Consider the following 21,188-nt stretch of genomic DNA (forward strand, 5'->3'; position numbering starts at 1 on the left):
TTTTTAAAGCAATCCTTTGCACGTGAGTGGCATAGCAGGTCAAATATGATTATAAAGTACATTCTAGAATCTAGATATCTTACAGAAACTCACAAGATTGCACTTACTGGAAACAATTTTTTCCTACAAGTTACATAAAAAATTTGAACTGAACAATTCTTATGTGTATGTGGTGCATTCTGGACAGTTTGCTCATCAAAGCCATCACTGTGTTCTTCAGAAGGCATTTGCATGCTCTAAGTTATAACGTTAACCCTTAACTCTCCACTACTGCTTGCTGAATTTATTTTTACATTTGGAAACTAAAAAAACTATCCAAAGCAAGTTCAGGGAGTGAGACACTCCATCCCAAATTAGTGGAATTAAAAATCAGCCATACTAGCACTCCCTTATTAGGATAGTTACACAAATTTTCCTATAACTTAAAACATGACCTGTACCTGAGAAAACTTTAATCAAAATACTGCTTCACTAACTTATTCCCAAACCTGAAACTGAAGAATACAAATGAAGTCTCTGGCATTTCACGAAAGTTCACTTTCAGATAGGCAGTGGTATTTCACACTTCCTAAAGTAGTGCTATCACATATTGGAAGGCAAATGTTAACTTTGAATTTGTGGCTGTAGCTGATGCAAAGCACCTTTACCGAAAAACAACCTGCTTTGCAAAGTTCTGTTTTGAGACAAGTTTTAAGTGCTGGAAAGCAATGTGACATGTGGAAAATTAAGAATAAAAAGGGCATGTGAAACACGTATTAATGAGTTTACTGACTATGTGCTGCAAAACCATTGGACAGCCATGTAAAATGGTATCTTTAACAAGAAGGAAATAAAGAAGTCCTAAATCGTTCTAGTAATGATGTATGGAAGTGAGAGCTGGACCATAAAGAAGGCTGATCGCCGAAGAATTGATGCTTTTGAATTATGGTGCTGGAGGAGACTCTTGAGAGTCCCATGGACTGCAAGAAGATCAAACCAATCCATTCTGAAGGAAATCAGCCCTGAGTGCTCACAGGAAGGACAGATCCTGAAGCTGAGGCTCCAATACTTTGGCCACCTCATGAGAAGAGAAGACTCCCTGGAAAAGACCCTGATGCTGGGAAAGATGGAGGGCACAAGGATAGTGTTCTCGAAGCTACCAGCATGAGTTTGACTAAACTGTGGGAGGCAGTGGAAGACAGAAGTGCCTGGCGTGCTCTGGTCCATGGGATCACGAAGAGTCGGACACAACTAAATGACTAAACAGCAACAACAACAATCGTTCTAGGCAGCCTAGTAGGTGGATGCTTTTTCTATTGCTGACAAAATCAACTTCCTCCAGAGAACAAAGCTTTTTACCTTTGGCAGTAGGCTATGTATTGTGGAAGATCTGTAGGGTGGGTTCTTCAAACACGGGTTTATGTTGCATCTGATCAGGAGGTGGGGGCACAGAGCTAGGACATGGTGTCTGGTTTAGTCTGGCCTGCCTGTTGTGCTGCCTGCTTTCTGGCTCTGAATGCTAGAGTCCTCACCTCTGCCTCCAAAAACACTTCACAGCAGAGCACATTAGAGTGGCACAGTCTTCTGTAGCTTGGACTTGATTTGCGGCGCACTGACCACAGTGCATGGCTACTGTTGCTCTGTACGAGATTGTTTTGATTTTAATAATGGTCTGCCAGCTTTTGCGACATGCACCGGTCGGCTGCCGTAGTGCTAAGTGCTTTCCCGTTAAGACATTTGTGGCTATGAATGTACTATTTATTTTAAACTGTGTTTTAAAACCATTTTAAATGGTTGAATCCTGGCCTGAGACCTTATGGTGAAGGGCTGGTAATAATAATAATATTGGTAGCACGTTTCCAAGCAGTGTGCTCATAATGTGTCATACTATAACCTCCATGCCATTACGTTCCCAAGTATAGCCTAGGTCATCAAGGCTTGTGGCAGATATATGAACCAACCCCAGGCCCCAGGTATGCAGAAGCAGGCATAAGCTTGCTCAAGATAGGAAAGTGTGTCAGAGGCAGCTTAGATTTCAGGGCCAGGGCTTAAAGAAAGAGATAAATAGCTGTGACTTTGAGATTGGTGCTAGTGGACTGGAGTAGCCTCTGAGTAAAAGGGCTAGTAAATAATACTGTGTGTATGTGTATTATCTATCAGCATTTTAGATTGCTTTTACTCGTTTTTATATTTGGTTTACTGTTCGTTTTGTAAGTCACTTCGAGTCACTTTTTTTAAAAACAAAGCAACTAATGCAATCCAAATCAGGGTGTTCACTGCAGAAAGGTGCCTTAAAAAACAAAGAGCTCCAGGTGATATGAACAAATAAATTAAGCTCCAAGGAAAAGATGAGAGAGATCCCTTTGAAAGTACCACTATCTGACCTAGGGGGTGTATTTCTTAATTCTCTCAAATATGGTGATCAATCAGATTCTGAGTGTAAGCAAAAAAGGCTGATTCATAATCCATATCCATGCATTCATGCATGTGTGAAACGGCTATCACAAATCAAACACTGCAATATAACTTTCCTGTCAACGCACACGGATTTCATGGGGAGAAATATGCTTTTAAAAGAGAAGCACTGTTCATAGTTGGTCAAGTCAGCTGTGCATGTCTTTGCTTTGCTAAACAAACAAACAAACAAACAAACAAACAAACAAACAAACAAACCATGATTGCTTGTTTAGCTATAGAGGGTGGTGAAGTCTACTTTTTCCACTAAATGAAGTGTACAGGCCCATTTTTACCCCTCCACACTCCAAACACAAAAGAGAGAGAAGCACTAAATACAAAAGAGCAAAAAAGAGAGGCCAGCTCTGGATAGTACAGAAAAATAGTGGGACGTTTAATAAAAGAGTAAGTTGCCCAAGATAGATTGGGAGACTCTTGTGTGCCTAAGGAATTTTTGTTCCTGTTTTGAAAACATTTAGGGAAGGCAGTCAGTCTTAAACTGTTGCTTTCATCTATTCTCCTACTGCTTCCGCTTTCCCCCTCTGCTCTATACACTAGGCAGATTTGAAGGACTGTGTACGAAGATAGCAATAATATGGGGCACACAGTACACAGCTTTCCAAACTCTGTCGTGACACAGAGGTGTGTCGCTCCTTCTGGGGGCTGGAAAACTGGTTTGCTAGTAAAACTGAATTACTGTATCGCAAAAGGATGCGTGTCTAAAAGGTGTGCCAACAACATGAGAAGTTTGGAAAGCTCTGGCATAGTGCCTGAAGGCTTGAGCAGACTTGCTCATTTAAGATCTTGGTTGAAATCTGGCCATTTTACCAAAAGCAAAAAAATAAAAATATTATGAGGCTTCCTAACATCTGCCACATCTGTTTTGGCTTAGACAAATTGTGCTTAGACAGTTCTGAAGTTCACTATTAGCACCTAACTGATGCACACATTTTGCCCGTGAATGTGAATATACAAGCATGCATACGGATAAATTAGAGAAGCACGATTAGAACAGTAGAATGGTACCTCGGTTTAAGAACAGCCCTGTTTACGAACGATTCGGTTTACGAACTCTGCAAAACTGGAAGTAGTGTCCCAGTTTGCGAACTTTACCTCAGTCTAAGAACGGAATCTGAACAGTGGAAGGGCACCGGCGGTGGGAGGCCTCATTAGGGAAAGAACACCTCGGTTTAAGAACGGTTTCAGTTTAAGAACGGACTTCTGGAATGGATTAAGTTCATAAACCGAGGTACCACTGTAGATGTAAAATTCCTGGGGGGAAAGCGAGGCAGCACTCCCTGAGTAAGGTGGCAAGCCAGCTGCAGGTGTGCATGCAGGAAGCAGATTATATTGTCCTATTTTGGTCAGCCTTCACGCCTGGTCTTAGCACTGAAACAACCTTAGTTGCCCTGACCGATGAGAGAGACTGCAGTGTGACCCTGTTGGCTCTCTTTGCGGCATTCGACACCACTAACCATGCTGTCCTTCTGGAATGACTCAAGAGTGGAAGTGGAGAGCACTGCCCTTCTGCTTGCAAAACTGCAACCAGAAAGCAGCACTATGTGACTGTGGCTTCTGAGCTGGGGGGGGGTCTATTCTGTCTCCTTTGCTATCTGACATGCAGCTGTTGAAAGCTGTCATCAGGATTCGGAGCACAGTGTCACCAATATCATGATGATACAAAGCACTCCCTCTCCCCATTCCATTCAAATCAGAAAGTTCTATGTTGAACCAGTGCCCAGAAGCAGTGATGTGCTGGATTAAGGGCCAATAACCTGAGGCAGAAACCTGATAAGATGGAAGTGCAGTGCGTGGCTAGGTGTTGCTCTAGAAGGAGCTGCTCGACCCTTGAAGGAGCAGGTTCTTAGCCTGGGGGTACTCCTGGATTCCTGTCAATGGAGCCCCCAGTTGCTAGGAGAGCTTATGCCCAGTTTAGGCTTGTTTGGCAGCTGTGGCTGTTCTTGGACTTGGGATAGCCTGGCCCCAGCAGCCATCTCCAGCTTGGACCACTGCAAAGTACTTTACGGCAGGTTGCCCTTGAAGGAGGCGTGGGAGCTTCAACTAGTGCAGAAAGTGGCTTTCAGGTTGGTGGAAGTACTGCACCGACTCTCTGTGAATTACTGGGGCCAATTCAAGGTGATGTACTGATGCACACAGCTCTAAATGGCTTGGGATCCAAGGGTCTACATGATATCCCCCACAACACACACAAATCAACCATCTTGGGCTTTATGGTGGACAAGGGAGGCCCTGTTACTGGTGCTGCTACTGTTGTCCGGCTGCTGCTGACTTGACACAGGGCCTTCTTGGTAGTTGTTCTCTGATGATAGAATACCATTTCAGACATATGTCCCCTCCCTTAACATTTAGGCAGAACTTAAAAACATTTCTCTATACCCAGCAATTGATGGATACTTGATTCTATTTTTAAAAAATGAATTCCTTTTTCTGTTTTGTTGTTTGGTACCCAGGTGACTTTAGGAGGAAGGGCAGGAAAATAAATATAGATAGACGATAGATAAATCCTCCAGCTGTTATTGCAGCTGACTTTGTCCTTTTGGAGTTTGTTTCAGCCTTAAGAAAAAGACTAGTTATTTATACTTGCTGTGTGGAGAAAAGGTAGTTAGCATTTGAAAAATGATTTAACACATTACCCCCCCCCCGCCCCACAATTCCAAAAGTTAATTGGATCATTCCAGTAGATCACTGCTAAAATGAATGTATATGAGTTGGGTTAATTACACAGTGTTAGAAACAAAAAACAAACAGTGCAACATTAGACATAGCTATACCATTATTTGCAATAAATGTTAACTCTAAATAAGTGCAACCTGTCCACAAATACTTGCTAAAGGACTACTTCAAAATAAAGTTTGATGGGTAAAAACATGAAGAAAAAAATTCTCCAGGAGAATTTTTTTTTTAATAAGTACCAGCACTCATTTAGAGTTTGGGATTTGTGAAAGAAAGCTTTAAAAGGAGCAAACCTGATTGGCTGTGGCTGTTGCGGCGAAGGGGACACTTGTTGCAGGAGTTGTTGCTGCAGAGACAGTGGCGGACGTAGCGCTGTGCATCATGGGTACTTTCAGGAGGGGAGCCATGGAAGCAATGAACAGGAGTGTGTAGCATTATGGCAATGGCAGTGGAATTTTGGCATGGTGAATATCAGAGCAGCAGCAGCAAGCCATCATGGGTTAAACCAGCAGATGGCATGCAATCACAATGCAAAGCAAGAGAGCGTGGCAGAGAAATAAAACAAAAGGGAAAATAGCTTATTACAGGTACAATTTAAAGGAAGAATGTCACAGTTATCAACGATTCCCAGAAAAGAATTATTAATTCGTTGTTTTGGTATTTTTTTTAATTTAATAATGCTTTCATGAAAATGGCCAGTTCGTTTATGGAAAAGCTGGAGTGGTTTTCCCCTAAAATAACAAAGGTATCCTAGTAGGGGTTCTCTGTCAAAGTTTAAAAGCCAAGGATGATATCCAGTGACGTCAGCTCCCAGACGTCCCCCTCCTACCCTCTTCTCTTCAGTGCCTGCCCCCCCAGTGCTCCCCAAATCTGCTCTGGAAGGTTATGAACCCTCATGAGCAGATAGAGGGTACAGGGGGGTGGCAGGGAGTGGGGTCCCATCACACTCATTAGGCATCACCCCAAATATGACAGAACTACTGGTATTTGGAATTCATTTATTTTTTAAAAAAACAAACAAACCTAGTTTTCTAAAAATCCCAATTGTCTGGCTCTGAAGGTGCTCCTGAGCAGGCAGCAGACACCTCTATCTGCAGAATGAAGGTTATTCCCCGGTTCCTGCCTAAGGCTGTGCCAGAAGAGTCCCTAACCCTCCAGTGGGACTTTTCTGGAGGAGTTCAGGAGGGATGCATTAAGAACGAAGGTGCGGAAAAGCTCCATTTCCTCAAATTTCTCAAACCCTCTGCCTAGCAAACTTTCCTGTCACTGTCCTAGAAATTACAATCCTAGAAACTTAATTTTGGGCCGATCTGCTCTCACCTTCTGCCTGCCTGCACGCATGTGACAATGTTCTGACACCTGCTTCTTGTCATCTTTACCAAAACCTGCTCTTATATTTGAGCAGCTGGTACTAAAATCCTTAGGCAAGCCTGTGATCATATGACTCTTAAACTACTAGATTCACCTTCGTGTCCATTTCTGTCACCTCTTCCCACTTCCCATACACACTTGAGAGGAAGCCCCAAAGAATATAGTGGAACATATTGCTCCTAACTGCATATAGGATGGTGGTCCCTGAAGTAACCCTCCGTCATTTTCTGTTGCCACCTCTGTCCCCCAATATCTGGTTCAGGAGCAATACTGGTCATGTGGGTCTTGCTCAACTTCTGTTCGCATCAGTTTTGTCCTGCAGCCTTTTCTGCTTTATTGGCCAAGGGAGCTGGCGTACAGCTTCCGGGTCATGTGGCCAGCATGACTAAGCCACTTCTGGCGAACCAGAGCAGCACACGGAAACACCGTTTACCTTCCTGCCGGAGCGGTATCTATTTATCTACTTGCACTTTGATGTACTTTTGAACTGCTAGGTTGGCAGGAGCAGGGACCGAGCAATGCGAGCTCACCCCGTCACGGGGATTCAAACCGCCGACCTTCTGATCGGCAAGTCCTAGGCTCAGTGGTTTAACCCACAGTGCCACCCGTGTCCCAATATTTCTTTAGGGTACTGCAAAAATGCACACACAATGTGCAAAGTCTTACTTTCCGGGGCTTCCTAACACACTTCCTCGCCTATTTCTACTTCAGGTCCTGGCAGGGTCCTCTAGCTGTCAACGTTTCCCTTTTTCGAAGGGAAATTCCCTTATTCTGAATAGGATTCCTCGCAAGAAAAGGGGAAAGTTGACAGCTATGCCTCTAGCTGCCTTATTCTCTCATTCCTCAAACATTCTTCACCTCCCCTCTTTTAAGTCCCTCAAAACACCTTCCTTGCACTTAACTACATCCTTCCATCCATCTATATAAAGTCAGGGTTTGGATGATTTAATCTTATTATAGAGACACGCAATTTAGCTACATGAAAGATGCAGCCCTGCAACCCACTAGCAGCATATGCATGGACAGCTGCTTATGCAGAAAACTGGCAATCACTGGCCATAGATTGAGACTAATATAAAACTTGAGGTTTAGCAAACGGAATGAGTTTATACTATCACGCCGAAATAGGAGAGCAACGTGCTTTATTTCCTTCTGAAATGGGAAAGGTTCAATTATGAAAATGAAATAAACTTAATTCTGGTTTCTTATGTTCTTATATCAAGCTTACATGTTTTGTCTTTTGAAAAGACAAGTGATACTCATTCACTCCTTTAGATGTATCCTATTGCTTTTTATGACTCTCGGACGAAATCTGATTTATTTCACTGTCTGTAACCATTTTCTGAGGGAGCTATCCTACATGAGAAGCTGGCATAAAGGACGTTGGTGCGAGTTAAGCTGTTCAGCAGCTAAGCCAACCTTAACAGGGCAAAGGGGAAACAGGCCTTTAAAATGGGGTTTCAGATACACCACCTTTTTTGTTAGCTTAATTTATGCTGGGTTGTCCAGTCCCACGACTGAGCTGGACAGGGCTTAGGATTTAGTCTAACTGCCCCCTCCCTGGTCCTGCCTCCAGAACTCCTCTTGTTCAAAGCTTTCACCAGCTTCAGATCCAGCTGAGACCTGGCTGAGTCAAGGATGAGGGAATTAGGCTGGCACAGTTCAGCTGGAGATCCACTGGATCCCAACCCGCTCATCCTGGCAGATCTTGCTATAAGATTTAGCTAGTATATTATTTGATCCTGAGGAGGAAAGCAGTTATTCTGGTAATTTATTTTGGTTTAGTTTTATAGATAAATTGATCTCTTATCATAGCATATAGCAGAAGTTTGATTTCAAATGAGTGGTTCAAAGGCAAGGGTCGTAATGAATATTCAGTATTAACTTGGGGAAAGTCTGCTGGGCAAACTCTAATTTTATTTTTTTAAACCAGAAAGTGAAAACTTTTCAAATGTTTCAACTCTTGTCAGATATATTTTCAAAAACGGAAAATATTCTTTAGGTCTAAATATTTTTCTCTACTTTTTACTGCAAGTATTAAAATTTGGATTTCTGGGAAACACTGATAAAACTTTCTCACAACACAGCAAAAAGAAGAAACAGGCACACCACTATGAAACTTTAGAACACTAATGAAATTAGACTGCTGTTTCAATATCTTATGGTTTAATAATGCTAGCAATATTAAATATAGAAAAAGTTTTTTTCTTTCTTTTGAAAACAGAAAAGCAGCTTGAAATTCATGGTGTTTGTGCTTTTTGCAGTGGGATTGTTATAGCAAGTGATGTTGCATCTAAGCAGCAGGGTTTTTTGTTTCATTTTTAAAAAACAATTAAGTTGAAAAATTTAACTGTTCAAGCAGAAGTCCAAATGGATCATCAGATTGAGTCAATTGTCTAAGTTATGTTTCAGTTCCTCAAAACAAAGGAAACTACAGAATACGATTAAAAAAAAGAGATCAATAAAGAAGTTTGAAACCTACCAATACTGGTAGCGGGTGTCATGCACAAAACTGACCCTGGGTGTCATGCAATGATAGGTGGAAAAAGTGAATAAAGGGAAGAAACAGGTTAGCTGTTTAGAGTTAACATTCAAAGTGAGATCCAAGCATCCCCAAGATAAGCCAAAGTTAGTTAAATACAATTTCAAAGAGATCATTCATAGCTTCTTTGCTGTTTTAAAACAGTTCTTCTTATAGTCACTCAACACATTGTGCACATTAATCAAAATCCATATGGCAAAGCCTTTCTTTAGCATTTCCTTTCAGCAACGGGAACTAGCTCTTTAAAAAGCAATCACTTTGAATAGTCTAGGTTATCCCGCAATGGTCTGTATCACAATCTACAACTCGCAGCTGTTTTAAGCCCCCAAAATGTGCTACTACCAAGATAAACAAGATTACTTCAGAGCCAATATAGTTAATACTGCAGCCATGACAGACAGGAAATCTGTGCAGACAACACTTGGGAGTAAGTCCCATTGGACTCAGTGGGACTTCCTTCCAAATTTGTACAGCACTGAGCTGCCCTCCATCATTTAAACAATTTGCTTTATGCACAGGTAAGATAAATCAGGGTGTTTTTTTTCTGCGTTTCACATTCAAAGATAGTTTTTAGCTTGCAATGCCATGCCAACCATGCCTACTCAGAAGGAAGCCCTATTAAATTTAATGGGACTTACTCCCAGGTAAGTGGGGTTAGGACTGCAGCCTAACAGTGCAATTGTATAAATGTCTTCTCAAAACAAGATTGCACTGAGTTCAGCGGGACCTACTCCCAGCTATAGGATTGCAACCTTAAAGTATTAATACTCTACATTAACAAGGCTATTAAGTCTGCTTCACATTATACTCCTAAATACACTTACTAGAGAGTAAGTCCCACTGAACACAACGGAATACACTTCCGAGTAAACATGCACAGGACTGTACTGTTAGTATGGGTGGGTTTCATTTCTGACCTGATGCAGTGCCTGGCGTACCATTATATATTTTGTATATTCTTTTGCATCTTTGCAATAACTCAGTGTTCCCTGGGGCCCTCATAGTTAGGAGAAAACAGGCAGATTGGGGGGGAGGAGGATCTGTATATGTAAAATGTTTTGAAATCCCAGCACGTCCTGCAGTTCTATATACATTACCTACAGCTAGCTAGCTAGCTATGAATGACCTTGCCTTGAAGGAACAACCTCCAGTGAATAATTCAATATTTCTATTATCATGCTCAATTAAAACCCCCCAAAGAAACTAGTATTTGAGGAAAAATCCTGCTGTTCCTTTGCAGATCATAAAGCAAACCAGGCACCGAATTACCAGATGACTATGCTAAAGGCATAATAACTTTACCTATAGCCCACAATCTATTTACTTTAATTCTTCTTACTGTGGAAGAATCAATGAGATGACTCTAGCATTTGTGGGCAGTGAATGGCAGCAGTAGTGGATCGTGCTATATGCAATATTGAAAAATGGAGACTGGAGCTACTCCGTATTTTTCACATGGCTTGGTTTAAAAAACAACAACCACAACCTCATATGTATTTTCCCACATTCCCCCCCCCCAAAAAAAGAGGTTTTAGGAGTAAAAATTCCCGTTTTCACATGGGACTGATATACAAATGTTAACTGGTGTTGTGTTTCTCTAGGTGTCCCTAGAGGCAAGCTCCTTCACATTATTTAGATCAGGGCAGCCCATTGTGCAGCCTAAGGGCTTGAGGCCTTTTTTGGTGGCCCTCAGCAATATTTCATGCCGTCCTGCTGTCTTCCCAAAGTGGGGCGCTGGGCTCCAGGAAGGAGGCATGAGGGCTCTGGTGGGACCCTGGAGTCCTCCTGTCTCCTTCCCAAATCCTAGTTAGTGTTTTCCCAGCTTTGGGAAGGAGCTGGAAGGCTTCAGGGCCTGACCAGAGCCTCACACCTCCTTGCCAAAGCCTGATGCCTTGCTCAGCCAGCCTTGAGAAAGCTGGGGATGGTCAAATTTGGGCCTCACCTCCCCTGCAACAAGGCAGGTTCATTGTTGAAGTACCCCACTTGGTATGAAATGTTGGACCACCCTGATTTGGATCACTGTAAAGGAGGCATTCTGCTCAATAAATGAGAGGTATGGAAAGGTAAGCCATAGCATTTAAGGAAACCCCTGTCAGATTCAACAGAAAAGTGGCTATTGGAAGAGTATTGTTGAGGTGTGTGAGCCCCAATCACAGCTCGATGGGCGTGTAGTAGGTCAAGCTGAAGCTGTTCACTGCCTCTTCAGAGAAGAAAACCTCAGGCATTGCTCCTCTCCCCTCTTGGCATCAGTGCTCACCTGCTGCCTACAACCCGCTCCTTGCAGGAGCAGCCATGTTCTACTGATTGCAGTCTTCCCCAGGGATGAACAACACATGCACAGATAATGCCAGGATTGCATAAAGCTAAAATCCACTTAGTGGGAAGATGTGAATGAGCACCGAAGAAAGCTGACCATGGTTTCTGTGTCTTCTTAAATTTGAAGAAGTGTGCATGCACACGAAAGCTCATACCAAGAACTGACTTAGTTGGTCTTTAAGGTGCTACTGGAAGGAATTTTTTTTGTTCTTAAATTTTGTTTGCAAATGCAGAAAGCGACTTCTCTGTACTCCCCTCACTGAAAGGCTGCTGAAATGAGTCTGTGCAAGGGATGCATCTCTTTTAATACACTCCTGTTTTCCTTGTGTTAGCAGCAGCAGACTTGCAGCCTTCTTACACCATGTGAGTATCAACTCTCTCATGGCATCTAACCCCTAATGGAAGCTTTGGGAGAGGAGAAATGCCTGTACTGCCCCTTTTCCCTCTCTTTGGCACATCACAAGACTGGCTCCAGGTTGTACCAGACACAAGCACTTCTCTCAATTGACACTTACACTGACAGGCAATGACTGGTGATTCCCCTTAGCTGGGAACGAAGTACAGGCCACATCTACATCTGAATTTCCAAGTCACTACATACTGGAATGCCAAAAGGGGTAAGTTCTGCAGAGACATATTAAAAGATCTTCCAGTCCAATTGTCTTTATGGACATCTACACTAGTGTTTCAGGTTGATAGTTTTTTGTTAGGTGTCACTACATTTTCCTACCTCTTTTCATAACGGAAACAAATGGCAAAATAATTTGTTATTGATCTTTTGTGGAAAGCTGCAGAAAATGGGTGTTTTCAAAGTTCATATAGTTTACTGGGCAAGATACCTCTGCACTGCAAACAAACTCAAATACAAAAATGTGCTGTAATGAAGGATGCTATTCATGCAACTACTCTTTAGATCTGCGCCATTTTGTAAATGCAGCTGCTGGAAACACCAGGCAAAGGAGAACATCTTTAGCTCCTTCACAGGTGTAATTCTTATTCCTGACTGCCCTCTAAGTAAAATAACATAAGGCAACAAAATATTTTCAAAATGTAGAAAGCAACCTTTTCCAACAAAGAAGAATGAATAATCCTGAAAATGTTTTAGCAATAAATTGGTACTGTAGCTGCCTGGGCACTATGAAATTTTCTTTTTCAGGTGTAATACTGAACCACAGTTTAGTGCTAGATTCACCAGCAGCAGCAGCAGCAAGCCTCGGGCTCTACACTCTCCCCTTCTCTAGTGAACCGTGAGGAGAAGACTGGAAGCTTTGCCTTCTCTTTGCAGTCAAAACTGGGAGGGAACGCTGATTGGTTTAACCTGTAGTTTGTTCCAACAAGCCAGGATCAAACTGTGGTTCGTGCTCCTATCTTGCTTGAACAAACCATAGTTTGATCTAACCAAAGTCCCCAAAGTCCGGATGCAATCAAAAGCTCTGGTTTAAAACAGAAAGCAAAAGCTTCTAATCTACTCCCCTCTTTGTGCTTGCAGGAAGAACAAAGGGAAGGCAGGACTCCTCTAACCCAAGCTGTTCACCCACACAGTCATACTGTTTGGGACTCTGACGGGCCACAGGTTCCTCATGCCTAGTTTAGCATTATGTCTGAACTAGGCCAAAGTTGGAGATCCCATAAGCATTGTTTTCTTTATAACAGCTTCTTCTAAAGTTAAAAAGTATGTTTCGGAGGCATGCACATGCAAATCATAGCAGTAACAAAATTCATGATATTCAAAAGACTGATAAGCATACCCACCTGTAATTCAGGCACAGGTATGTTAAGCTGCAGCTGGGATGCTCAGCCTAATTTACAGTTTTTGTTATGAGAGTGAAATGCAACAATAATGTAGCTTTAAGCACCATAAAAATTAACAGAGCTTGTATGTGCACGACAGCATCACACCCAAGCTGACATAAGATTTTTCACTCTTTGTTTTTAATTATAGTTTGTAAAGTATTGGCCCATTTCAGACTTAACACCAAACACTAAACCATAGTTTAGCGTGATGTGAGCCTCACACTCACAAGCTCCTCCTCCCTTCTTTTGTGAGGAAATGATTGGAAGTTTGTGAGTCCCATTGTAAACTAACTGGAGTTTATCATTACATCTAAACTGGGGTTGTCCAAATTCTATATCGTTAATAAGGCAGGACCATAAACCTTACTTTTCTATAGTCAAAGCTTGCATTTCTTTTGAACTCTTTAATGTATGTGCATTTATTTAACTGCACAGTGAAAACCTTCCAAAATTATACTAGGGGTTACATGTGGGTGGTCATTTTAAATTACTTCAAAACAATCACTCATCCATGTCTATCAATTAAATAGTGATACTGATGTTTGCCCAGGCACTGTAAACACTACAAACTTCAGAATCAAGCGTTGATTCTGTCCCTGAGAAACTATCATATCTAGTTGTGCAGTGATCCTTCTTTCCGAGAAAGAAAATATATCCCTGCACTATTATCTGAAATTATAGATGGTGCTTGCCAGGGCTAATGCAACATGCTGAAAGATCTTCCATTTCATTTTCCGTGACTAAGTTATCTATAGCTAAGCACACTGAAGATCTCAGCAGCTACTTTGGTGACTAGGGGTTTTTCGAGTCGCGGAGGTAGCCGCTGCAATCTTTTACACATCTCTGCATCCGGTGTCATACTGCTCATGCGAGTAGACCACTCATGTGAGCAGTTAATTACAGTAATCTACCAGCTGCAATAACATGTGCATTGGCTTCAGCGTTCAAAGTGGCAAGGAAACTCTTATCTTACTAGGATTCCATTACCGATTAGAATAGCCCTCTTCAAGATTTCACACCGCACCACTAACTCTTGTTTAAGGGGGCAGAGCAGAGCCACACTCATGGGTCCTGCCTTGCCACGAGCCCCCGTTGTCCATGTACTGAGGAGGGAACACCTTGGGAAGGCAGCCTGATTGCAGAGGGAGCCCAGGAACATACAGCAGGTTGCCCTCTCCAGCAGATGTCCACCAAAGCATGGACAGCAGGGAAAGTAGAAAATTCTCAGGAAGCCCTGTTCTCTGCCACTGCCTGATCCCACCTGTTGCCTTTGGGTAACTGTACACAGAACACATGCTCTCCTTGCCCATGCGAATTAGCTGCAGAAAGGTATCGTCACTTTGGTTTTTTATAGCAGTAGCGGAAGGAGTCTGAATATTAGCAAGCAGGTTGATGTTAAGTAGGAATTTCATTCTGCTTGAGAAATGTACAGGTAAGCCATGCAAGATATACTTGAAGGACAGAGGAAGTTAATTGCAAGTACTTAACAGACTCCTAGTGAAACTGAATGCCTACTTTGTCCCTCAAGGCTCTTCTCATCAGTTCCCAAAACACCCTGTGCAAAGAGGTGTATTGCAGAACGTGCTTCAAGCTGACAGAAAACAATGGAGATGAGAACAGACTGTGTTCCATCCCAATGGGTTGTTGTGACACATATGAAGAAAGACCAAAAATAAGCAGTCCTGTAGATTGTTCATATTCAGTGTATTGGGTCCAGGCCTAGTCACCCTTAGATCAGACCCACTAAAATCTCCATGGGGCTCGTGGATTTCAATGGGTCTGTTCTAAGAATGAGGGGTCTGGATCCAACCCAAAGCCTTTTGACCACACTGACATGTTTCTGAAATCCTAATGCTCTTCAGAAGTAAAATATAACCCCACGTAATATTTTTTGGGTCACAAAAGAGGTTAGAAAGTGATGGATTTGTCCAAGGGAAAGCACAATGAATGTGATCACAAAGAAAGTGATCTCTGCTGCGGAGATTTAAAGAAACAAAACTAAACTCTCAAAATGACCTACCTGTTGGAATAAACGCTGCATGTTGCTGCAACTGTGCACTAGCAAGAGCCTGTTGGTAGTGCAAGAAACTGGGATTAAAAACAGCACTGGCCCCATTGCTTTTCTCAAGGGCTTGCCTCTTTGGTAAAGTGTGAAGAACACCAGGAGGAAAGGCCTGCAAATGGAATAATAAGAGTAGCAGTAGTAAGGTTGACAGAAGCTGTAATAGGTTGTTCTGCTCTTAAAATATTACATTTGGTTGAAGATGCCTTGCCATGCACATTAGTTCAAAACAGGAACAATGTCAAATGGATGGCATTTTTTTTGTTATTGATAGTAAATGCATGGCACAATTAAACTAAAATTATAGCACCACAACAATTAAACTGAAACAAAAACAGAAAAAAAGCTTCTCAAGACTGAAGGGGTTTTTAAAGAAATCCAAAGATCTTTCTTTAAATATGGCTAAAAATAGAAGAAGGAAAACAGCACTTGTCTTTCATAACATTTTTAAAAAGTTAAATATCTTTGCACCGTTAACTATATTAATTAGCATAGAAGAAGCATCTTCAATTACAAAAGCAGGATTTAAAAAAAGCTTTTAAGGGAATATAGTTGAAGATGAAACTGTGTTAGGAAAGGCGGAAAGTTGCTTTGCAATCACTACATGTGGAAATGAAATGGCTAAAATACTGAAATTATTTTTGTAAAATTAATAATACAAGAAAATTCAGTTAACATTAAAAATTATTTTGCATCTCGGAAAAGCTACATGCAAAGCAAAAGGTGAAAGGTCAAAGTACCAGGTCTACAGTTGCTTCGAGAGGTCGCTTCATTGCTTTGGCAGTCGACTGAGTCTTTTAATAACAGGCAGCGAGCACATGATGGCAGTGGGCCAATGGGATTCAAGCGAATTAACATACAGGTAAACAGCAAGCAGAGGTGCATCATGGGAACGGCATTGCATTGTGGATAGGTGAGAAGGAAAAAAATATTCTGAATGCAATATACAACATACAAAACACTAGGCATGCACAACAACAAAAATGTTTTGTTTTCTAAAGAAATGAATATTACATCTCGAATTAGTACTGAAGCAAAAAATGCATCTACTGTACCTTAGTTAAAAGCATATAAGAGAGTAAAATATAGATGTTTGAAATTTAGGAAAGTTGATTAAAACAGCAGCTTGCAGACACCCTTAAGCATTTATAAGCACCAGTAAGCTTGAATGCTACATAGGAAAGCATTATTTTAGGGGGGGAGGTGTTCCTAAAAGAATTTTTGATAAGTTAGTTATGCCATGTTAAAAAGCACAAGTTAATCTCCAAATGCTAACATTCAAATCTAAACAACTGAAAATGTTTTTTTAAAACGATTTAATGGAATGAGCACATAAGAGGTTTACCATGTTATTAGGAACAGATCTTCTATTAGCGAAGTGTAAAATTTTAAATCTGTTTTAATTTTAAAATCTATTTCCTTTTTTTTGGTGTATTTAGTAAATGTTATTTAGGATAATTAACTTATCAGCAAATTCAGCACGGGCCTTGTTCTTTTTCTATGCTGGGAACAACAGCTTAAAGTTTTTTTCCAGTGAACTTACCGCACAAAGCAGAGAAAAACTGCACATTATTTTGAATTAGTACTTTCTATGTTGTTGTTTTCCACCTTTAGTCAAATAATCTATATACCAATACCAAGTTTTATTAAAACATAGTAATGGAAAACACTGCTCATTGCGAGTCAGAAGTTTTATTTTATGATCAAAGCAGAAATGGCAACGCTGCATTGTATAATATTTTAAAGACATTACGTCCTGTGTAAGAACAAAAAGCATATGAAACTGCCTTCCACAAAGCTGTATCATTTATCCATCTACTTGTGTAGCAGTGGCTTTCCAGAGTCTCCTTTACCAGCCTTACTAATGCTGAACTGGAGGTTCTTGGGACCTCTTACGTACAAGTTTGGACCATCAATATTTCTAAGTAACAAATAGGGGTGGGCTTGACTACACTTCCAATAAATGTCTGTGAAGTTTTTCTTCTAAGCTAAAATTCTGAACTCTCATTTACACTCTCAGCACAATAGGTTTCTCCTCTGGAGACAACGGTATTTGGGGGTCATATTTTCTTGTTGTGGCGCCACACTTGGAACATGAAGAAAGCCTGATCTTTGCAGCATTGCCAGCACATAACCCTCCAAAGAGAATGGAGTCACTCAAAGATCATACTTATATACAAACAAAAAAAGGAAGAGGCTCTGTAGGTACCACGTTTGAGTCTCTGGGTGCTTGGAAAGGGTTGTTGATGCATTTGTACGACTGTATGTGTTTATTATTCTTAGTACTTAAGAACGTTTTGAATGACATTTTAAGCGGCAATCAAAAAAAGTTGTGTGTGAATGTTTAGGAAACCCTCCAACCTTGCTTCTTAAGACAGCTGTCCCAGCAAGGGAGATCTATGAACAGAAACAGGCTAAGATGTAATTAGTCAATGGACATGTTGATGCACATCCGAATTTGTATTCTTGTGCTCATCTGAGTCCACTGAAATGAATGTGTCTCTTCACAGAGGTGGAAATGCATAGCCATACCACTAGCTGTTGCGTACGATTGGTTGCACATGACAAGGTGTTGATCAAGGGCAATGATGGCCACAGAAGCTAAGAAACAAGTAAGGTAGCTTCTGGGCTCCTAACCAAAGATCTAATTATGTTCTTGACCCTAAGAAGTAAAGGATATAACTGCTAGGCCAATGATTCTGCATTCCTATAAGTCATCAATGGAACACACCATCCTTTTCAAATGTTCAGTTTGAACACTGGCTTATGTAAATTTAAAAGGAGGTGCAGTCAGAGGCATTTTCGCTTCAGAGGCATTTTCGCTCTGAGCTTTTTAAGTTAAACAAACTGCTTTTTAAGTTAAACAAACATTAGAATAACTCTGATGCTTTAAGATTATTCTGATGTGCTGCGAACATACACTGAAGTGGGAGACATCCTCCTTTCTCCCTCTAAAACATGCCTATTGCATATCAAGTCTTTGCAGAAGGTTGGCTTTCATTAAGTAAATTCTGTAGTGTGCTGTATTTCTCATACTGCATACAGTAGAAGTCTTAAATATTTGCCCAGTGCCAGGAATGAAGACAATGCCTCTTTGACCTGTGTGTGGAGTCAGCTTATCTTCCAGATAGGAAAATTCTGCTTCGACTGATACTAATTTGCTACCAATATAAAAGGTTTCAGGATGGTAGGTGCCCACATTCCAGAAGTAGTGAGAAAAATGTGAGGGCAAAACCAGCTCTTTTAGCACTTCTTTTGAACTAAAAGAAGCCACTTCTGGAAAGATACTTTCTCTAGCCATCAGCATGACATTCCTGGCAGTCTTAAAAACAGCAGCAGAGTGTGTCATGTGGTTAGCTCTGTATGCACCTGAGCACTTTCAGTGTACAGCGGGCACTTTCAGCATTCCTTTTTTTAAACTCAGCACAGTGCAATGAGCTTTATCAGAAGCCTGAGTGTACCTGCACAAACCCTTCTATGCACTTAAATGTTGTTCTTGGAACTGTGCAAAAATGCTGTGGCAAGTATTAAGCTATCCATCAACATTCTGAGATAACAGCGTGTTCTTTTAAATTTTTACTTTAAAGAAAAATGAGGCGTCAGTTCAAACAATCATGGTGGTAAGTGATGGCATGCCGAGGACATTGAAGTCTGCCACGTCCCAGTGCAATCCCCATTTGGAAATTTTCTGTAGGAGATCTCAACCCGTAGCAATTCACAAGATGCCACACTGGTTTGTGCATGTTCACCATGTTACCTCCGGGAAGCAGCGTGTTTTTACATGAATAGAATGTGTCCTTTTATTTAAAATGCATCTCTGGGTTATTTGTGGGGCCTGCCTGGTGTTTTTACATGAGTAGAATGTGTGCTTTTATTTAAATTGCATTTCTGGGTTATTTGTGGGGCATAGGAATTCATTCATATATTTTTTTCAAAATATAGTCTGGCCCACCACATGGTCTGAGGGACAGTGGACCGGCCCACGGCTGAAAAAGGTTGCTGACCCCTGCCCTAGATGCACATAGATTTAGGATTCTATTCTCTCCAGTCCTCAATACCCGCATATATAAAGCATTTATACTGCTTAATCAAAAAGCAACGCTTCCAGTCACTAAGAAAACAGCAAACAACTTATCAGAGACTCCTATACAGCTACATCAAGACTATGGGTCCCAGAAACCACTATGCAAATGTTAACTGCATGTTGCTGTTAGATGAGCCTATCCAAATTTCTGAACATCCAAATAGACTCCTCACCCAGCCATTCCTAAAAAACCCCGTCCTAAATGATGGCAAATAGGGCATGAAGTACGCTGTTCTCCAAAAAGATGCCTATTGTGCTAAAGGTACAAAGTGAAAAAGGACCTTGGATCACTGGATTATTTCATTAGATCAGCATTCATAAATTAATAGAAGACCATATTCTGGTAAAGGCTTTAAGCTAAATTAGACTCTTAAAAGCAATGCTGGCTTCACAAAAGCGGTAATTACGGATCCTGCATTCTTGCACTTACCATCACTGTAGCAGCTGCAGCGGCTGCCTGAGCTGCCACTGCAGCCTGGTTGGCTTGGTGCTGAGCAGCTTTGATTTTGGCCTGCAAGTGAGCAGGAGGGTGAAAATATTTGCATTTCTCCCTCATGCAGCGCCCCTTTATGTAATCCATACAAACAGTTACGGTGTTGTCATTTGTATCAATCATTGTGCTGTCTGCAGGATGTGCAAAGCGGCAGTCAGTTTCGCCCCGTGCACAGTTTCCTCGCTGGAACTCCCTGCAAACCTGGTGCGCAAAACAATACTCATTATGCATACTAGATCAGGAGGGGCGGGGTGGGGTAGTTGCATATACGGAACAAGAGAAGACATTCAAAAATGGAACTCCCAAAGGCTCGAGACCAAACGGCCTCCGGTGCTTTTCAAACCAAACTTCCAACTTCAACCTACAACCGCTCTGCAACTTATGTATCTTCAGGCACACAGGTCTGGATCATAAGATAACTTAAGGCAATGAAGTTCATTGAAGGAATGCTTCCTGTCTCCTCCTTCCCCCTTCAGCCACCTGCTTCCCCTGAAAAGCCTTCCTTCTCTAGAAGCCAGTTTAAATAATGTGGCCTGGTGGCCCCTGGGGAAGAGGGGAATTGGCTAAAACGGGACTTGAATGCTAGGGTAAGTTATCAGAAGGAAGTTCACAGAAGGAAAATGTCTCATTCCTTCTTTTCACCCAGCCCGCAGCCGCTATCTTACATTGTTCAGGAGGACCTTTCAGAGTAGAAGCCCAGGGGGCTGCAAGAGAGACAGGTGACTTTCCTTCCCTGAACATTTTAAGTTAACTTATCTCAGGATCCACGCCATGCCCTCTCGCTTCAGATTAGCCCTTTCCCCATTTCCATCTCTGTTACATTGCCCTTTCCTCTTTCGCTGCAGGATACTTTTCCTGCCATTGGCTCACCCCAACTTAGCGAAACTCACAACCCGCAAGATGAAGACCAGCAGCCTACATTTTCCTTGTACCTGCCTGCAATCACCTTTGAGGCATTAGGAGAATAAGGTATTTTAACCCTTAAAGCTTTCTCACAAATCTATAAAGTCGCCTAAGTGTGGTTAGAGATGTACGTGCACCTTCAAAAACACAAGCAAATCTTGCTCTTCTGCCCCTTGTTTATAGTGTCAGCAGAGCTGGTTAGTGGTAGGGGTCATACAGCAGCCGTATTGTCTGCCATCAGGAAGAGAGCAAAATGATGGAACCCTCATTTCCAACTTAGCATAGAGCACTCCTGCTATCCCTCTGGGCCATTTTGTGCTAGTTTTCATATGTTACAAGGTTGGGATAGTAGCTCAGCTTTCCCAAAACACATTGTTTTCTTTTCATTCAAACTGGTAGGTAACTTAGGACAAGCAAACAATTGTGCATGTTTAGTTGGTAACAGACCTATAAATAGCTGGTGCGCAGAGTCTCTCCCTGGGTTTATGTTCTGGAT

At 41.6% G+C, this 21,188-nt stretch overlaps 1 protein-coding gene across 12 annotated transcripts in view; it reads right to left on the minus strand.

Moving 5' to 3' along the window:
• The window catches only part of MBNL2 (muscleblind like splicing regulator 2), a 78,316-nt gene that overhangs the window by 14,487 nt on the left and 42,641 nt on the right, over positions 1-21,188 (minus strand). The window contains exons 5-9 of one of the 12 annotated variants that reach the window (XM_081907330.1): positions 19,727-19,990; positions 15,953-16,006; positions 15,171-15,324; positions 8,981-9,016; positions 5,421-5,515 (exon numbers count right to left, since the gene is read on the minus strand). In XM_081907330.1, the coding sequence (XP_081763456.1) occupies positions 5,421-5,515; positions 8,981-9,016; positions 15,171-15,324; positions 15,953-16,006; positions 19,727-19,990 (603 nt within the window). The remainder of the gene's footprint in view (positions 1-5,420; positions 5,516-8,980; positions 9,017-15,170; positions 15,325-15,952; positions 16,007-19,726; positions 19,991-21,188) is intronic. The other 11 variants (XM_081907339.1, XM_081907335.1, XM_081907336.1 and 8 more) reach the window with 11 other exon arrangements.

The sequence above is a fragment of the Podarcis melisellensis genome (assembly GCF_964234715.1).
Source record: "Podarcis melisellensis genome assembly, chromosome: 4".
Classification (NCBI taxonomy): domain Eukaryota; kingdom Metazoa; phylum Chordata; class Lepidosauria; order Squamata; family Lacertidae; genus Podarcis; species Podarcis melisellensis.